Source organism: Coenobita brevimanus, chromosome 72, assembly GCF_032717465.1.
Source record: "Coenobita brevimanus isolate Jiangsu-jjx chromosome 72, ASM3271746v2, whole genome shotgun sequence".
NCBI lineage: Eukaryota > Metazoa > Arthropoda > Malacostraca > Decapoda > Coenobitidae > Coenobita > Coenobita brevimanus.
Genome location: NC_137025.1, coordinates 4,708,458 through 4,727,056, shown reverse-complemented (window position 1 = coordinate 4,727,056; position 18,599 = coordinate 4,708,458). Strand labels below are relative to the sequence as shown.

At 40.1% G+C, this 18,599-nt stretch overlaps 1 protein-coding gene across 2 annotated transcripts in view; it reads right to left on the bottom strand.

Annotated features, from left to right (window-relative positions):
* SdhA (succinate dehydrogenase, subunit A (flavoprotein)) overlaps positions 1-16,415 on the bottom strand; it is a 34,383-nt gene extending 17,968 nt beyond the window's left edge. For both annotated transcript variants that reach the window (XR_013898667.1, XM_080278049.1), the window contains exons 1-6: positions 16,284-16,415; positions 12,899-12,991; positions 9,168-9,362; positions 4,096-4,219; positions 1,864-1,957; positions 1,113-1,286 (exon numbers count right to left, since the gene is read on the bottom strand). Coding sequence is in view for 1 of the 2 variants with exons in the window: in XM_080278049.1 (XP_080134175.1) it covers positions 1,113-1,286; positions 1,864-1,957; positions 4,096-4,219; positions 9,168-9,362; positions 12,899-12,991; positions 16,284-16,343 (740 nt within the window). In the remaining variant the exon portion in view is untranslated. The remainder of the gene's footprint in view (positions 1-1,112; positions 1,287-1,863; positions 1,958-4,095; positions 4,220-9,167; positions 9,363-12,898; positions 12,992-16,283) is intronic.
* Between the last annotated feature and the right edge of the window lie 2,184 nt (positions 16,416-18,599).

Below are 18,599 nucleotides of genomic sequence, written 5' to 3'. Positions count from 1 at the left end.
GAGGAGTCTTGCCTAAGCTCTGTAACACTGACTGCCAGCTGCAAGAGCCTAACACTCTCTCTCCATAAACTCTCTCAATCTATCCTATCTCGAGTCTTCACTGTATCCATGAATGCAACGTATAGCTCTATATTCTTTCAACAAAATTCTTAGGTATTAACCTCCTTGACCTGATTAAGAGATCTCCTACCCTTTGTAAACCCACCCTGTTCTTCCCCTATGGTACATTATCTTCTGTTAGGCTTTGCACCCACTCAGTTCCCAACCATAAACCTTCCCTGGTTTGCTCAACAGATTATCTTACAATTCTTACAGATTTTCACTTTTCCTTGCAACCCTTCCTTTTGTACAGAGGAATTATCAGAGAGTTTTTTCCGTATCCTTGTCCATTCCTCAGATGTAATGCATGTTTGCACACTCAGTGCATTATGTCAACTTTCTCTCTGCTACCATTCCTCGACATTTTTCTACCAATGGTATAATCCTTTCGCCTCTGATATCTCCCCTTTACTAGCTGGTTCCTATACAACAGGTTTACTATCATCCTGACAGCTTTATTCTAGGAAGTTGTTCTCAGGCTTTCCATTATCTCCTACTACCTAAGTGTTGAAATGTTCTCTTCTCTCAAGTATATCACATTTACCCTCTAACACACTGACCCAAACTCTCCTCTACCTCACTACCCCTCTTCCCACACTGCTTTCTATTATTTCTTTCCCACACTGCCTTCTATTATTTCTTTTCAACATGTTCAGCAATTAAATGCAACAATGCCTTTCTGAGAGGCATGACCACTGTGTCAAGGTTTTCATTCATTCATCTACAAAGGCTTTAACATGCATGCAATGGCCCCATTTACCCAGTGGCAGCCTTTCACATCATGTGACTCCCCAACAGCCCCTCCACCAGTCCCTCATCTCTGAAGTCACACTGTATGTATGGTTAATAAGGTATACAACAATATAGGCAACTCTTTCTCCACAACATACAATCCATCACTCCTCACTTGTTACAAGTAATCAGCATAATAAAAAAGATACTGTACAGAATGCATTACCCATGTTACTAGAATAATCTTTTTCCACACCATCTAGTCCAACATCACTCCTCACCTGTGAATTGAGCCGTCCTCTAGGCATAGTGCGATGACACCCCGACATTCCCCATCCTCCATTAAAAGGTCAAGGGCAAAGTACTCAATGAAGTAGTTGCAGTCGTACTTGAGGGACTGACCATACAGCGTGTGCAGCAAGGAATGGCCCGTTCGGTCAGCCACACAGCAGCACCTGGACAGTTTAGTGATCAATCAAAATGATGCCTCTTTAACCATCACCCTAGGACTGCCTATGATACTCTGAAGATTTCCATGGACTGGAAGCTTTAAGTGTAAAGGCATAACTTCGGGAAGTGACAGATGAGGGAATTCTAAGCAAAAAATGTTACAGCATATGGACATCTATCCAAATCTCAACCGCTTCAGAGCTACTACATATGACATTATGAGCATAAATGGTCTCACGTATGACATTATGGGCATAAATGGTCTCACGTATGACATTATGGGCATAAATGGTCTCCTCCCTATTTTGCCTATAACGTCATTAGTAACTGTATTTCCATAATGGCTGAGATTTGGACACATGTTCATTTAACTTATTTTTGCTGAGAATTTGCTCATCTATCAATTCCCAAAGTCATGCCCTTTTCTCCTGGGACACACCCTATATATATATGTGTGTGTGTGTGTGTGTGTGTGTGTGTGTGTGTGTGTGTGTGTGTGTGTGTGTGTGTGAGATTCTAGAAAACAAATCCATCTTATTCCAATAATTTCTTGCCAAAGTTTACAAAAATCACTTGACTAACCTATGAGCCTGGCCACCCTTGCCAAAGTTGTAGCTCTGACCTCCAAATGCTCGCTGGTATATCTTGCCATCAGGGGTGCGGCTGAATGGCATTCCTGCAATAATCATGACACTTGAAACAAGTACAGCAGAAAATAAGGCCCAATGGTACACAGTGGCAACCATTCATTTACACCTTGAAATAGTCTGGTCTTCTAGTATTCCGCCCCTCAATCCTCCGAAATAATACATATAATTCTGGCAAACTACCACAATTTATTTAATTATACATACTTAAACATATACACCCACTGGTGGCTTAGTGATATGCAATGGTCTGAATTTTCCAGAGATAAATGGAGGAATTACCCTTGTAGCTTGGTGGTAGGTAGTGGTGATCATCACCCACTCATATGACATAGTGCTGCCTACTTATTCCTTCACTTTTATCATTCTTTATCCATGTCTGCCATCCTCTATTCCAAATTCTTCCATCCTTCCTTTCACTTTTTATTACTCTTCTTTCTACTTCACGAAACCATTTACAAAGCTGGATGGTAACCATATGGCAAATTAATGGGGTGATGTGGAGCTTACTATGGTGCCCCTCCTAAATGGATGGAGAGACTCAAATGCAGCATCCATCAGGAACCAAACCTCCACACTCTTCCCCACACTTCGCTATGGTGAGGTGCTGTCAACCATAAAGGAACATTGGTTCACTGCATGGGACAGTTGCCTGCCTGAAGTTGATGGGTTTACTCAGCCATACAGACCAGGATTACTCAAGAACAACAACAACCCTTGTAGCTGCTATGTTACCAGGAGTATAGATTCTGGAATAATACAGTGTACTTTCAAGTCCCAGTGACCCCAACATAGTAATATAAAACTGGATGTACCAAATGTACCAAAACTTATGCCCCAATTCAATGCATTCTACACTCACTGTCACATCACACTTTGAGATATCTGCTCCTTCTGTAACCATCACTTTATCTGTATCTACTTTCAGACTATACTACTCACAAAAATTCACTTAACTATGAACCAGTCCGCAAAGACCCTGTCCACTATAAGCAAGAACACATCACTTGCATACGTCAGTTTTGAAATACCCCACACTGCATCATCACCATCACCAACCCTTTCCACAACTCTAGTTCTGACCTCTCTAAAACCTCAATTATATATCAAACTGAACAACAATAGGGAGAACACACACTTGTCTTCTCACTCCAGCCATTTGCTTAGATCCACCTATAATACTCTTACAAATGCTACAGAACCATCTTAATATGAATAAAAAATATTTTCATCCATACCATACTCAAACAGAACCTTCCATAATTCTTCTCTATTTAACCTCTTATAAACTCTTCCATCATTATCATCATCTAATCCTGTGTTGCCCCATGAGAAGCATAGCAGCCTGCGGCTAGGCAAGTTGGTCCTGACATTTAAGATTAGAGCGACCAGCCTCACTCATCCCTGAGTGGCATTACATGAGCAATAAACCCCAATCACCCCTTAAATATAAACCTACACAGGCTCAATCCAGTTGGAGCGCCTTAATTACCCACTAAACAACCAGGCTCCAAAGTTTGGTTATATGGCTGCCACCCAGCATAGTAGATGGTTTCCTGGTGTACCAGAAACCAATTGGCTTGTCACTCAGTGCAGAGTCACCTGAAGACAGAAGAGGAAAGAAAGAAGGAAAGAAGGACAGAAAACGCAGGAAGGAAGGGCAGTCACCCGACAGCAGCACTACATCAAGTGAGTGGATGGTGAGTGCTCCTACCTACCACATTCCACATCCAGAAATTCATAAATACCCTACAGACCTGCTCACATGCTTTTTCCACTGTATTGCTCTACGTATTTTTTTTCTACAAATTTCCTACCACCATTGAATCCATTCTCCTCATCACTACCCAATCTGATATACTGCTTACATTTTCTGTACTTAATATTTCCATATAGGCCTACATGAACTGTTCCTGCAACACTTTGCAGATACATAATACTAAGACACGTTTTATTTCATGAATGGAAAACTAAAAGTACGCACCCACATCCTCGTAAAAACACATGCAAAGTGAATTCTGACTTCAACACATTTTAATTAATAATCATACAATTTACGTTAAAAAAAAAAATAAGTAAATAAATGGGCATTAACTTAGCAAATTAAGAACAAAAAAATTTAAATGAGGACAAATCGTATTTTGCTTTAGTACAAGACTAAACCTACCATAATTCTCCAGCTCTATGACAGCTTTGGGAGCCTCCCTGGTCATGTAGTGGATGGCATCTTGGTCACCCAGCCAGTCAGACCCCTTCACTGTATCATACATGTGCCACACCCAGTTGTCAGGCTGGAGGAAAAGTCACCATGTCACACATTTTAATCATCATCATAATCCCCAGATTGAACAACCATGTCTCCATGGCTGTTCAATCTGTACATGGAAGGGGTAATAAAAGGGGTACAAGGTAGGGTAGTGGATGTTGGAGTGGCCCTGGTGAGAGAGGATAGTGTTTGGAAACTCCCTGTACTGTTGTTTGCAGATGATACTGTGTTGTTGAGTGAAGACGAAGGGGAGCTGCAAGGCTTGGTGGATGAGTTTGGGAGAGTGTGTAAGAAATGGAATCTAAAGGTGAATGTAGGAAAGAGTAAAGTGATGGTCTTTTGAGAGAGGTGAAATCAGTGAATGTACAGTGAGGTTGGATGGTGAGGAATTGGAAAATGTGAGTATGTTTAAGTACTTGGGTAGTGTGATGAGTAAGGATGGAGGTTTGGAGGGTGAAGTGCTTGAAAGGGTACAGCAGGGAAGAAAGGTTGCTGGTTCTTTGAAAGCAGTGATAAGAAACAGGGAAGTGAGCATGGAAGTGAAAAAGTTACTACATGACAGTATTGTGATACCAACTCTAACGTATGGAAGTGAAGCTTGGACGTTGTTTGAAGGACACAAGTCAAGAGTGAGAGCAGTGGAAATGAGTTATTTAAGAGGAGCCTGTGGAGTCACATGGAGAGACAGGCTGACGAATGAGGATATATAGAAGCGTTGTGGTGAGGATGAGCATGTGGCAGGAAGCGTTATGAGGAACACACTGAGGTGGTTTGGCCATGTGGAGAGGATGGAGGGTGAAAGACTGACGAAGAGAGTGTATGTGAGTGAGGTGGAGGGGGGAAGAGGGAGGGGGAGGCTGAGGATGAAATGGAGGGATGAGGTGAAGAGGTATATGAGAGAGGGGGATGTGAGTTGGGAGCAGGGCAGTGAAATGGCAGGGGACAGGGCGACTTGGAGGCGATTTGTTTGTGGCCACCCCAAATGGGACTGAGGTGTCTGGCAACAGATTGATAGATAGATAGATAATCCTTTTCCCACTTGTATGGTGTGGATGGGATAAAGACACACAAAAGGGAAAGCAAAAAGTATAGAGGAATTGTCCAGTGTTCCCAAGAGAAATAGGTCACATTATCCATCCCCTTATCATTTAAGCCCAAAATTCTTAGCTCCACCTTACAAGAAAAATGATAAACAAAAACTTGTGTACTGTAACATTTTTAACACCTATACAGCAATTCCTTTCTTTTATTCTAACATCAAACTATTTTATGGTTTAAGAGATTCCCCTCAGAGGGATAATGAAGGCTGTATGTTACCCCTTCAGTTTCCAGTCTCACCAAAGCTAAATCAAATTACCTGGAGATATAAAAAAAAACAACACAAAAACATCACTGTGACAAGGTTAATCTCTACAGTACAATGATGATTTTATAAATCATTTGAGTTACCACCTGACAATTTCCTACATTTGGGGGAAAAAGACCTGGTTGTGAATGGGTTAATGGAGACTTTCTGACCCATTCACTAAAAGATTTTTTGACAGCTTACCAGAAATGAGAAAAACACTGTATGAATAATGTACATCATCATAATCAACATCTTAACCTTTTTCAAGCTGGAGGGGGGCAAATATAAATTTAATTAATCCCAACTCAACCAGATATCTTCCCTAACTTGAAATTAATCATCTGCAGGTATTCTATCTATCTATCTATTGCCAGAAGGCTCAATCCTGTTTGGGGTGGCCACAAACAAATCGCCTCCAAGTCGCCCTGTCCCCCGCCATTTCACTGCCCTGCTCCCAACTCACACCCCCCTCTCTCATATACCTCTCCACCCCATCCCTCCATCTCATCCTCGGCCTCCCCCTCCCTCTTCCCCCCTCCACCTCACTCACATACACTCTCTTCGTCAGTCTTTCACCCTCCATCCTCTCCACATGGCCAAACCACCTCAGTGTGTTCCTCATAACACTTCCCATCACATCCACATCCACACCACAACGCTCCTTTATATCCTCATTCGTCAGCCTGTCTCTCCATGTAACTCCACAGGCTCCTCTTAAATAACTCATTTCCACTGCTCTCACTCTTGACCTATGTCCTTCCAACAACGTCCAAGCTTCACTTCCGTACGTTAGAGTTGGTATCACAATACTGTCATGTAGTAACTTTTTCACTTCCATGCTCACTTCCCTGTTTCTTATCACTGCTTTCAAAGAACCAGTAACCTTTCTTCCCTGCTGTACCCTTTCAAGCACTTCACCCTCCAAACCTCCATCCTTACTCATCACACTACCCAAGTACTTAAACGTACTCACATTTTCCAATTCCTCACCATCCAACCTCGCTGTCCATTCACTGACTTCACCTCTCTCAAAGACCATCACTTTACTCTTCGCTTCATTCACCTTTAGATTCCGTTTCTTACACACTCTCCCAAACTCATCCACCCAGCCTTGCAGCTCTCCTTCGTCTTCACTCAACAACACAGTATCATCTGCAAACAACAGTACAGGGAGTTTCCAAACACTATCCTCTCTCACCAGGGCCACTCCAACATCCACTACCCTACCTTGTACCTCTTTTATTACCCCATCCATGTACAGACTGAACAACCATGGAGACATGACACATCCCTGTTTCAACCCAACCTTCAAAGAGAAAAATTCACTTAGTTCACCATCCACACGCACTGCAGCCTTTGCACCATCGTACATACTCTTCACAGCATTCAACAACTTCCCATCTACTCCATATATTCTTAACACTTTCCACTGCAGGTATTAAAAAGAAAAAATCCTTTGGTTGAGGGGATTAATGGAAGTGATTATAATGAGTACGAAAAATGCAAATTCTATTATCATCATGTATTAATCAAGAGCATATTTTAATTCTCATCCTAACCCAGTTTCCCATCACTACGAAGGGTTGGGTAGAATCCTGAAGAGGAAATGGCAAATATGAAATGAGGAGTTATCCACAGTGTCTACAGCTGTCCATTTTAACTAGGTTGAGATTCTCATTCTCTTGCAGCTCATTTCTTAGTTTAGTGGCATTTTATGATAATACTACAGTTCTACATCTGCTCCATAACATTTCTTTGTCATCAGCATCATGTTCTGCTGTTGTTTTTGTTATAGCTCAGCATTCAAAATGGTGAGCAGGCAACAATATGCCAAGTTAAACTGCGCAGTGCTGTGACATGTGCCATATACTCAACCACTCAATATTCAAAATTAAACCTTGCATACTATATACTAATGGAACATCATCAGCAACACAAATAATGGACAAAAACTTATCGCCACAACAAATGGGCTTCCTACAACAAGATCAATACTCTAGTAATGCTAAGAATACAATACAAAAATACATCATACCATATACCTTACTTTAGCCTGAAGCCATAATCCCAAAAGAGGTGGCCGTTTGTCTGAGTTAGTTGTTTTACAGGGAGGAGCACTAACCCTCCACCGACTCACTTGTTGACACTTAGGGAACAACACATGGGTTGGTTATATGGTTACCACCCAGTGTTGTAAATGGTTTCCTCATTTAATAATTTCAGCTCTTTTCTAAGTACTGTACACTCAATCCTCGTAAATCGCGTGTTTATAAATCACGGCTAAGTGGCTGTCAGACTGCCGGCACTCTTAAATTGCTGTTAAGTCACGAAAATCGTGGACCTAGGCACCGAAGTGGGCCTTTTCCGAGGAGAATCGTAAACCCCTGCATTCAAATTGAAAATCGCGACCCAACAACCAATCACCCAGCGTCCCTGGTGGCATATGTGCATACTAATGCCGCCATGTTGTTATTGTTCTTGTCCCGCCAGTCCGCACACTACAGACCGTCGCCGTGGAGTATGAAAGTTACCTGCCTTTTTTGTGCAACTTCCCCCCGCCTCCTACCTGCCATGGCCCCTCCCAACCTCCAAATGAAGCACTCTAAGCAGTATGGCATCAAGAAGCTGCCTCAGTTGTTGTACAGTCAACGTTTGGAGCTCATTCGTCGTATTGAGAGGGGAGAGGTTTTCAAAGCTGGCGAAAGAGTTCGGGAAGAACAAGAGCTGAGAGGTTCTAAGTTCTTCCCAACACCACTCCACTCCATTCACTTAAGCAATATTGTCATGGGATTAAGGTGAGATCCCTTAACATTACTTATTTCTATTAAATACATGCACTGAATATTCCTAAATTTGTATGTTTGTGTTTGATGGTGCCTAGACAGGAGTAGGTAGGGTGCTGTGGGAGCAAGTTGGCCAAAGTCCAGACCCAAATTCATTTTTCACATAAGAGTTATTATTTATAAACCACGGAATTTATAAATCAGGGCAGTGGTCCAGACCCAAATTGCCACGATTTACGAGGATTGAGTGTACAGTACAATTTTAAGTGCAATTTTTCACTGAACTGTTGCTTGAGTATGAAATAAAAATGGTGTAAGGGTTACCCAATCATTAACTAATTCTATAACATGACAAAGAGCAGCCACTTTCAAACAATGAACATCAGCATGGTTACAAAACACTCTATATGAAGAGAACAATGTATACATTAACATATAACTTTCTTCTACATCACTGACCTCAGCAAACACTGCTAACTCAATCAGTTAATGGGCAATTCCATACACCATATTCCCTAATCTAATTCCAGAGATTTTAGGGACAGGCATCACAACTCTCATCCAGCTCTTATGGTTGAAAGAAAACTACAACCTCCTACAACTGAAACTAAAGTTCCAATAATACTTAAATCCCTTATGCGTTAAAATGACATAATTTACTTGACTGACAGGAGACCCCTCATGGCGAATAACTTAGAAATAACCTCGAAGGAGTGTCATATTTTAAAATTTATTTGTTATTGGTACACCCAGGTAATTTTTTTTCTGCTTAAGAAATACCAGCACTACTCAGTTAAGATGTAATGCAAATACATAAAGAGATAAAAAAAAAGTGTGCAGACCTCCATGTTGCCAAGAGCTGCATTGATGCCGCCCTGTGCTGCAACAGTATGCGATCGTGTGGGGAAGAGCTTGCTGATCACTGCTGTCCTGAACCCTTCCTGCACTAAGCCAAATGCAGCCCTCAGTCCTGCACCACCAGCTCCCACAACCACCGCATCATATGTGTGATCCACAACTGGGTAATCACGAGACAGCTGCAAACATGCAACATGCAATACAGAAATGTCCTCTTATATGAGAATTCAGTGTTACGAGGTTAACAAATACAGCATAGGACACTTTTTGGTCTGATATTTGATGTTACGAGCATCAGTCAAGAATCTGAGAATCCGCTACGAGGTACAAGGAAAATTTAAAATGCACCTCAGCAGCTTTCACCACTGCATTCTCTTAGGCCTTAAAGAGACACTAAGCCAGCCCTGGTGGTGGTGAAGTGACATATGGGCAGTTCAACCCTAATGAGCAGGAACAATGCTAAATTTGTATATTGTACAGCAGAGCTGTGACTGCAGACAAAGGAAAGTAACAATCTTACAAAAAACACAAGCATTTAATTTCTCTCATTCTTATTTAATAACATAGTATCACTAAACTGCACGGGAAAAATGAAAAGGATACATTTAGGTATCCGATTTGCAGATGGTTGTGTCTGTTTACAAACTGTGCATTGTGCTTTTGATATCTGCTGCTAAGGTTCCATGATCCAAGCCTACCTCGGTGACCCACATCTTATACCACCCTACCTCAGCCTCACTGCTAAATTGATTATTGTTGTGTCTGGAAGTATTTTCTTTTTTCTCACTCACTTCATCCCACAACTCTGAGCACGTGGTTCCAAACTTAGTTACAGTGTCTATGCACCATGAAAGTGCTCCTTCTTGCAGTGAAAGTGCTAAGAACACAAGAAAAACATTTACTCCTGTGGAAAATGTAAAATAATGGACAAAGTAGCTCATGAAATGGAAGTACAGTATAACACAATTAGAGGAAAGTCACATTCGTACAGTCAAAAAATGAGTTGGCTGTGTTTATGACGTAGATAGGCCCATTACTGGAAAGTTAATAATGAGGGGGCAGTAAAATTCATGAGTTTTCACATTTAGTGCACTGTGTGGGAAAAGGATTTTGTGACTGGTTTTGTTATGAGCTGATGGACACGGGGTTAGAAAAACTCAACTCTCATGCCATGTCCCAAGTATGCATGTAGACATAAGTTAGGTAAGATAATTTTGTGAGCTCAGTTCTTAAAAATTATGTTATCATACAAATTTACACTGTTTGACTGAAGTGTTTATTATTCAAGGTTACTGCACTCATGTTAATCATGGAAGTTGTACACAGTTACTAGCTAGAGAATGAATCTCCTGAGCTAGGACCAACAGATCCTTGTAGAGACTGCTACCTCTCTCACCAGAAATATGCTATCCTGGTGTAGGTTTAAAATGCCAACCCCACAGTCTTGAAGTGCAAGTGCCACCACCGAGCTACTCTGGCCCCAGTTATTAGCCTGAATTCAGAGTTTATGGACATAACTGCAATTCCAATGGCATTCCTTTGGATCTTTATGTTTCCATTACTGCAGATATGCATTATCATAATTATGTTTATATTGTATGTGTTTTAAATATAACTTTCATTCTTACTTAAAGCTGCCTTCCATAGCATTATAGGTGCACGCTGGCAACAGTTAAACAGGAACTCCCCCTTTCCCCACAGGTTATGTACTCTGTTACATGAGCATTCATTTAATAAGCAGATTTCAGTGAATGTAACTACCTGTAACATCGGGACCCCCCTGCATTACCTCAAAATCTGAAAGGGATATATTCTTAACACATGTATACCCCCGTTTAACAATGCAACTGGTTAAGTAAAAACCCAATGCTAGGCAGGGTATCGAATATCAAGGTAGATTTAACATGTAAAGTATAGGGATGCATTTCTGAGCCTTGGGTTTCCCCCCCAAACAGGTCCTAAAAGAGTCCAAAAACATGTTTCTATCTCACCCAAACCCAAAAATATCTTTTAAAAAAGCTAAACTAAGCTTAAAAGCAGTTTATAACTCACCTAAACCCAAAAATAGAATCTGAAAACTGTCAAATATGGAAAAAATCAAACTTAGTAAAGTGTACCCCAAAATGACAATGTTCACCCCAATTATGATTAAACACATTAATATAAGTATAAAAACCATTTATAAATCAACCTACACACAAATTTGTCTAAAATATCATCAAAATCAGTAAAAAAAAAAAATTAAACCCACCGTTAAACTGGGGAATGGCCACCTTTAAGCGGGGTACGGTGGTAATACTGCACTGTATTTCTACTCCTATTGCTAAGCCGAGGTATCACATCTAGGGATATCGCATATTGGGGTATACCTGCCCTCATGACTGTCCTTCTCCCTCTTCCTTTTTCTCCCATCTTTCCTGCCACTGTTTTTTACTCTTCTTTGCATTTTAGGTGGCTTAACACTCTATGACAAGCCATATGGTTGCCTGTAACTCAGGAAACCATTTATAATGCTGGGTGGTACCATAACCATATAATTAAATAACAGGGCTGACATGGAGCCTACCATTATTAACTGGGTGGAGAGACAAATGCGACATCCACCTATGAACCAAACCTCCACACTACTCCCCACACCTCGCTGTGACAAGGAGCTGTCAGCCGCACGGGAGCATCCATTCACCGCACAGGAGGGCCCTGCAACTGCGGGTGCTTGTCTGCGGTTGATAGGTCTGCTTATCAGACAGACTGAAGTAGTAAAACAACAACCTTCATAATACTGTACAAATTTTCACATGGGTTGTTTTAGTTGCTGATTTACTCCAATCTGTCCGGCCGAGCACACCCATAAACCTCAGACAAGCAACTGCTCCCCCAGGGCCATCCCATGCACTGAACTGATATTCCCCTGTGGTAGACAGTGCCTCAGCACAGCAAGGCACATGGAAAAGTGTGGGGGCTTGGTTCTGAGGAAGACACTGCATTTGAACCTCTTCATCCATTATCAGGGGCACCATAATAGGCTTCACAATGACCCATATTTGGTTATAGTGTATCTACCCAGTGTCTTCTAGGTTGCAGGAAACCATTACACTTGTCACTTGGTGTACAGCCACTTAAAGTGGATACAAGAGTTGTGACAGGGAGGATGGGCGAAACAGCAAGAGAGGAGGGTAAATACAGAAAATCAATGATAAAGGTGAAGGATGAAGTAGGTAGCACAATATCAAATGAGTGGGTGATTGGTACCACCACTTACCGTACCACCTTTCGACACGGGTATGTCGAATTAACGGTAAATAGCTCTATTTGTTTAGTGATAATGGAATCAATTCCAGGATATTAAGTTCCATGCTGTTAAATTGCTAAGTTTTAGCTTCACCACAAGTACAGTAGTTTTTAGTATGACAATGTGAAAAAGTATATTTTTCTATCAAAACATACACCAATTATTAACAAATTATGTTACTTACTATAATGATAATATTACAACATGGAGATTTATGAGGACTAGAATATTAAAACATGGAGATTTATGAGGACTAGAATATTAAAACATGGAGATTTATGAAGGACTATACCATACTACATTTTTGTTATAAACAAGAAAAAAAGAAAATCTAGTATATCTCTAGTTTTCCTACCACCTGCCATCAAAATGTACCAGCAACTCAAGATATGATCCAATTATGTTAATCTTAAATTCTGGGTGTACCTGGTCGGTAGAGACTTGTGCACTAGCCTTCCTGCCATCCATGCTGAAATGCAAGTTGCGAACACCAGCCACAGGGCGACATAATGCTGAGGCCTGGAAACGAATAATAATTATTTCATGTCAAAATGTATTTTAAGCTTCATACAAACTAGACTCACTTGGCACCTAACCAAAATGGCCATAACATTATAAAGCTTTCCTCTTACAGTATACCATACTGTGTAATACTGTACTGGAATGTATGACTGATGCTCTTAAAACTAAAAATTACAAATCACATTACCATATACTGTATTTACCATGTATGATTAATGATGTATTTTGCTCTGTGGATTAATCCACAGGAGGACCTGACACATTCCCATAACAGGGCCTTGGCTGTTCTTGTCACCTTTCATGAATGAATCCAAAATGATGCACACACACAGTTAGGAGATGCATGAATTGATGTAACTGATATCTCTTCAGTTTTCCTTTTGATTTAATATAAAAACACCAGCAAAAACTGTAAAAAATAAAACTGCAGTTGGTCACAATGTACCTGGTGATTCGGTGCTCCATGCAAGCCTTCCAGGTCACTGTTGATGTACAATGGTTAACTAAAGGCTGATCTTGCAGATGGGTGGCATGACAGTACTGGTACGCCAATGACTATAGAAATGTTAATTATTCTCCCTGTGGCCCAAAGACTGTTAACTCCTACAAGTCACTAAATATATAGTGCATAGTTATGTTCTGCTGGCAAAAATGGTAGGGCCATTAATTTTTTTGCAGTTACTGTTTGCATCCTCTGCCTTGTAGGTTTTTTCCAAGCCAGTTCCTGGGTCTTAAGCTAGATAAGTGTGCAACAGAAACTGCAACCCTGCAATCATATACAGTATTAACAAAACACAGGAATACTCAAAGATTGTCACTTGTCACATGGCCTTGAAGTCCAGTCCCATTTTCTGCATCTCTTCTGGCAGCAGACAATGAGTACAGATATTCATGAAGACAGCATGGAAGTCCCACTTGCAACATACAGACATCAGCACTAATAACACTGGCACCTGCTTTGCTGTGTTCCCTTTGCACACAAAAGCAAGCACACTTGCATGATCAGCATCGACTGTCAGACTCCTGCACAACTAGGTACTGTAGTTCCAGCTGATAATCGGCACCAAACACAAGGGGTTGTTGGTTTGATATTTTGATATTATCATGAAGGTACCATAAGCTTGCACACATACTTCAGGAATCTTAAATTGTGGATTGACTGGTTCTGCAGATATGATGACTGGCAACCAAGACAAGGCAGAGAATGACGGTAATGGTTCTTGTTCATCCTTCAATCTGTCCCTTTGCACACAGCTGATGATCAAAGATAAGGAGACGGACTCTCTGGCTGCTACCGTACTAGCCTACTTGATTTTTGCTTGGACTCCGGTGGTAGTGATATCTGTTTGGTGGAAGTGATCCTCTGTCTTCCTCCATTCTAACAACAATATCATCAAACTTATCTCAACCTAACCTATCCCTTATGTAACTGTATTTTCCCTGTTTATTGATGGATTCTCTGCACACTCAAAAACACACTTCTGTACACCTTTACAAAGTCATTTAATCAAGTCAAAGGTATGTATAATATGAATATAAATAGATATATATATATACCGGTACATATGTGTGTGTGTGTGTGTGTGTGTGTGTGTGTGTGTGTGTGTGTGTGTGTACTGTATATACAGCAAGCGCTCACATACCATGGGAATATCGTATCCTGCAGGTCCCACTTTATGAGATTTCCGCGTTATAAGGCAGTAAGTTTATATGTTACAGGGCTTCAAGGTAGCCTACCTAAGCCAGCTCCAAGGGGCAATTTTCAGGCTTTTTTTCCAGGACAGTTACCTACCTAATAAAGACTTCAATACATACAGACACTGAAGGATCCCTAACCTTGACTGGAATAGGTTGTGGGCTTGCTGAGGGGAGGTGGGGTGGGGTTCTGTGGCCAAAAAATTGACAAAGATCACACAAAGCACGTGTGCAGCCAAAGCGAGAGGAAAGGGTAGGTTCAATTGGGGCAGAAATGCTAAGTGGACCATGACAACACCCTGCGCAGACACATGATAGCAAAACATCATTGGCTGATGCAACCTGTACTATGATTATCACTGGCCGTGCTGTTTGTTCCTACCGTGTTATGATATTAGTTTGCTGTTACAATTATCTGTATCATAATTTGGGGCCTCTGGCCACATTATGTCTATTGTCGCCACATAGTATTGTAAAAAAAAAAAAAAAGTGGGCAGCTTCCTCTGCCCGTGTAATGTCATCATTTTCATGTCTGGTTAGTACTTGGATGGGTGACTGCCTGGGAACACCAAATGCTGTTGGCATCCCTACGTGTCAAGTGGGGTTGGTGGAGAATTAGTGCCTCTCCCTGTAAAACAATTAACTCTAAGCCCTTGGCCACCCCGTTTGGGATACATGGCATCTGGCAATGAATGAATGAATGAATGACTATATTTGGACATAAAAATTGCCTCGTAAGTTTCGCACTATAGGTTCGCGCTTTATACATACGTGCAAATATATATATATATACTGTATATATATATATATATATATATATATATATATATATATATATACTGTATATATATATATATATATATATATATATATATATATATATATATATATATACTGTATATATATATATATATACTGTATATATATATATATATATATATATATATATATATATATATATATATAACGGTATATATATATATATATCACAAGAGGTCCTATGTCTCCTTGAAAATAACCTGATGGTATTAGCACAAGCTACTTTTTACATAATAATTTCATTTTTAACATAATATTTTCATTTTTATGTAAATAAATGTACAGCAGAATTCACTGTTCAAGTAACTTTATCTTAATAACTCAACTCATATGAACAATTTCATGGTATAGTTATGAGGGATCCACTACTGGACAAGGCTGTCACATACATATAATAAATTGTTGGCCACAAATGTTCATGAAAACTCAGTGAAACGGTACGTATCTCCAGTACCGGTAACTCTTCATTTAACCTTCAAAATTCTCCACTTCTTCCACCTGGAATTTCCACTAGCCTAATCACTGTTACTCGCAACTTCCTACCCGGTGATATTTTTCTTGCCGGTCAAAGCATCATACATTCAATTAAAATACTATAATGGCCTATACCATCTAACATATACGACGCATGAATGAAGAAACAAATATGTGTAAAACTGTAAAAATCCAAAATTATTCAAGTTACGTAAACTGCCAGCTGATCGTCTCCGGCTGATTTCGTCAATTTCTGTTTGTCAATTAAATACGTCCTATGACCATAACAACAGATATTTACCAAGTAGGACGGAAGGTGCTTGGCAGCGAAGGTGGTCGAGGCTTTCAGATGCAACGCCATGCTGATAAACTTCGCTAAAGGACGAGACACCCCCACTCAAACTTAGCTCAGTACTACCTCTGCCTCTGCGTCTTTTGCCGTATATGTATTGACTGTCTCTCCTTTGGTACTGATTATTTTATTTAATATTAACTAGATTTCTAGGAGAAATCTTTATTTTTAGTATTACAAAAGATTTTGGTGGTTCTAGCTTTACATAAAAGTGGAAACTTTGTGTATATATCAAACATCGAAGCAGAAAAAAGAAAAATACAGATGTCGAGATTGTGGCAACGTTCATGTTATGAAAGCTGCGAGGCTGCGCCGTCTACTTTTCTGGTTATGCAAACTGTTGTGGAATCAACACATTTACAGAGTTGTGATGAATAAATGTCCAATTACACATCATCACTTTGTACAGAGTGCTACAATTAATTGAAAGATGAAAAAATTACTCGATAGAGCAAAGAGAAATCGCTAAAGGTGCAGTCTTGTGTAGGCTATGTAACCATAAATTTCATAACAGTCCTAATAATAAACTTGCTATTACCCGAGCTGTTTAACAATAAGGGAAATTGCTATAGATTGATCTCAAATACAATTATTCCAAAGTAGAACAACCTAACATTAGGGTAGGTCCATAAAATCGTAAAAAAAAAAAAAAATCCCAATTATCACATTCCGTGCCCTTTTACTTAACCGGTATGACCTGTCAACAGTGGCGTCACCAGGGGGGGGCTAGGGGGCGTAGCCCCCCCAAAATTGCAGCCCCCCAAAATAATAATAATAAAAAAAATCACCAGCTTACATAGTATGCTTGCAGCTCGGCATTGGCCCACCTAGCTTTCCCCCAACTCCCTACCGCCAATCCACTTTTATTCGTGCATCCATATTAGTTTAATACAATATTATTTATAGCTATATAATGTGATAAGTTATTCACAATTTACGTAAACCTATGGCTCAAATCATAATAGTTACAATATATTAGTTTCCCATATACTTTTTCCAAGCTTGGTTTTCTTTGAAATATATTTATTGCACAAAGAATGCAAGATTTTATTAAATTTATCAAACTTATTATATATTTACAATATATAATATGGTATATATTAATCACGGAGCTTTAAAATTGGATTATGCAGTCTAAAATATCTGATCTATGCAATTTTTCACAAATTCGAATGTTCAGAATATCGGAAGTCGGAATGTTTGCTTACATTGAGAAGTGTCTGTGAACTGTGGCTAAATCCTGTGTTGTTTTCGGCCTTATTTGAATGTATTGGTTTCAGTGGCTGTATAGACGTTACTAAGTCCCGGTATATTGCTAGCCACCTCACTTTACCTGTTCATTTTTGTTTTTACGGATATGAGATCTAGCCTATACCTTATACAAAGAGTCAGCAGTACTTAGTTGGTTCAGTCGACACTCGACTGTCAGCACTGAATGTCATTTCCCTTTTATAGGCTATTCTACAATAATACATTTGCAGATATCAGCCATCAGCCACTCAGGTGATGAAAAGGTCATCTAAAAATCCTCAGGGACAGGGTGACATAAGGAAATTCTTTCGCACCTGCACCTCCAAAGATGACTCAGATGAGTGCCAAGAAGTGGCTGTTATTGGGAATGAGGTGCCAGAAGCAACCCCAGATAACCCCAAAGCTGAACCCATTCAGACGTGTAAGTAGCCCTATATCAAACTTTTTCAGTAGTCATTTGATGAAGCTTAGGCCAGGATTTTTTTAATTGATTTATTTTTAAATTGGCTAGGCCTAGGCTATTTCTCAGTGTTGCAAATATATTGTCCTAAACGTACAGAGTGGGAAAGTGAATGGCTTTGTTTTCCTATCATAGTCCCGGTAATGGAAGATAAATCTTGGCAATTATATCTATATACATTGAGCTTCTTTGAATTATCAAATTCAATATGGTAAGACTAAGAAACCGTTATGATACCACACAATACTAGCAGTTTAAGAAAAACTTATCTGCAAAAAAGCTTTATACAGTTACCTTGTACACATTATATCATAAGGTTTACTGATACCTAGTATTAGGCCCATCAATATTCATGTGTCCTATAAGTTTCTTATTAATAGCCTGTGAGACCTTATTTTACTTTTTCTTCATCTACAGGCCTCAAAAATTCCCCTAAAACTGCTCAATTTCCGAAAAAATTTTCCGGGGGGGCTTACAGCGCCCCCCCGTACCCCCCAGCTGCATAGGCTCGCTTCGCTCGCCCCCCCCCTTCTACCTACACCAGGGCTACAGCT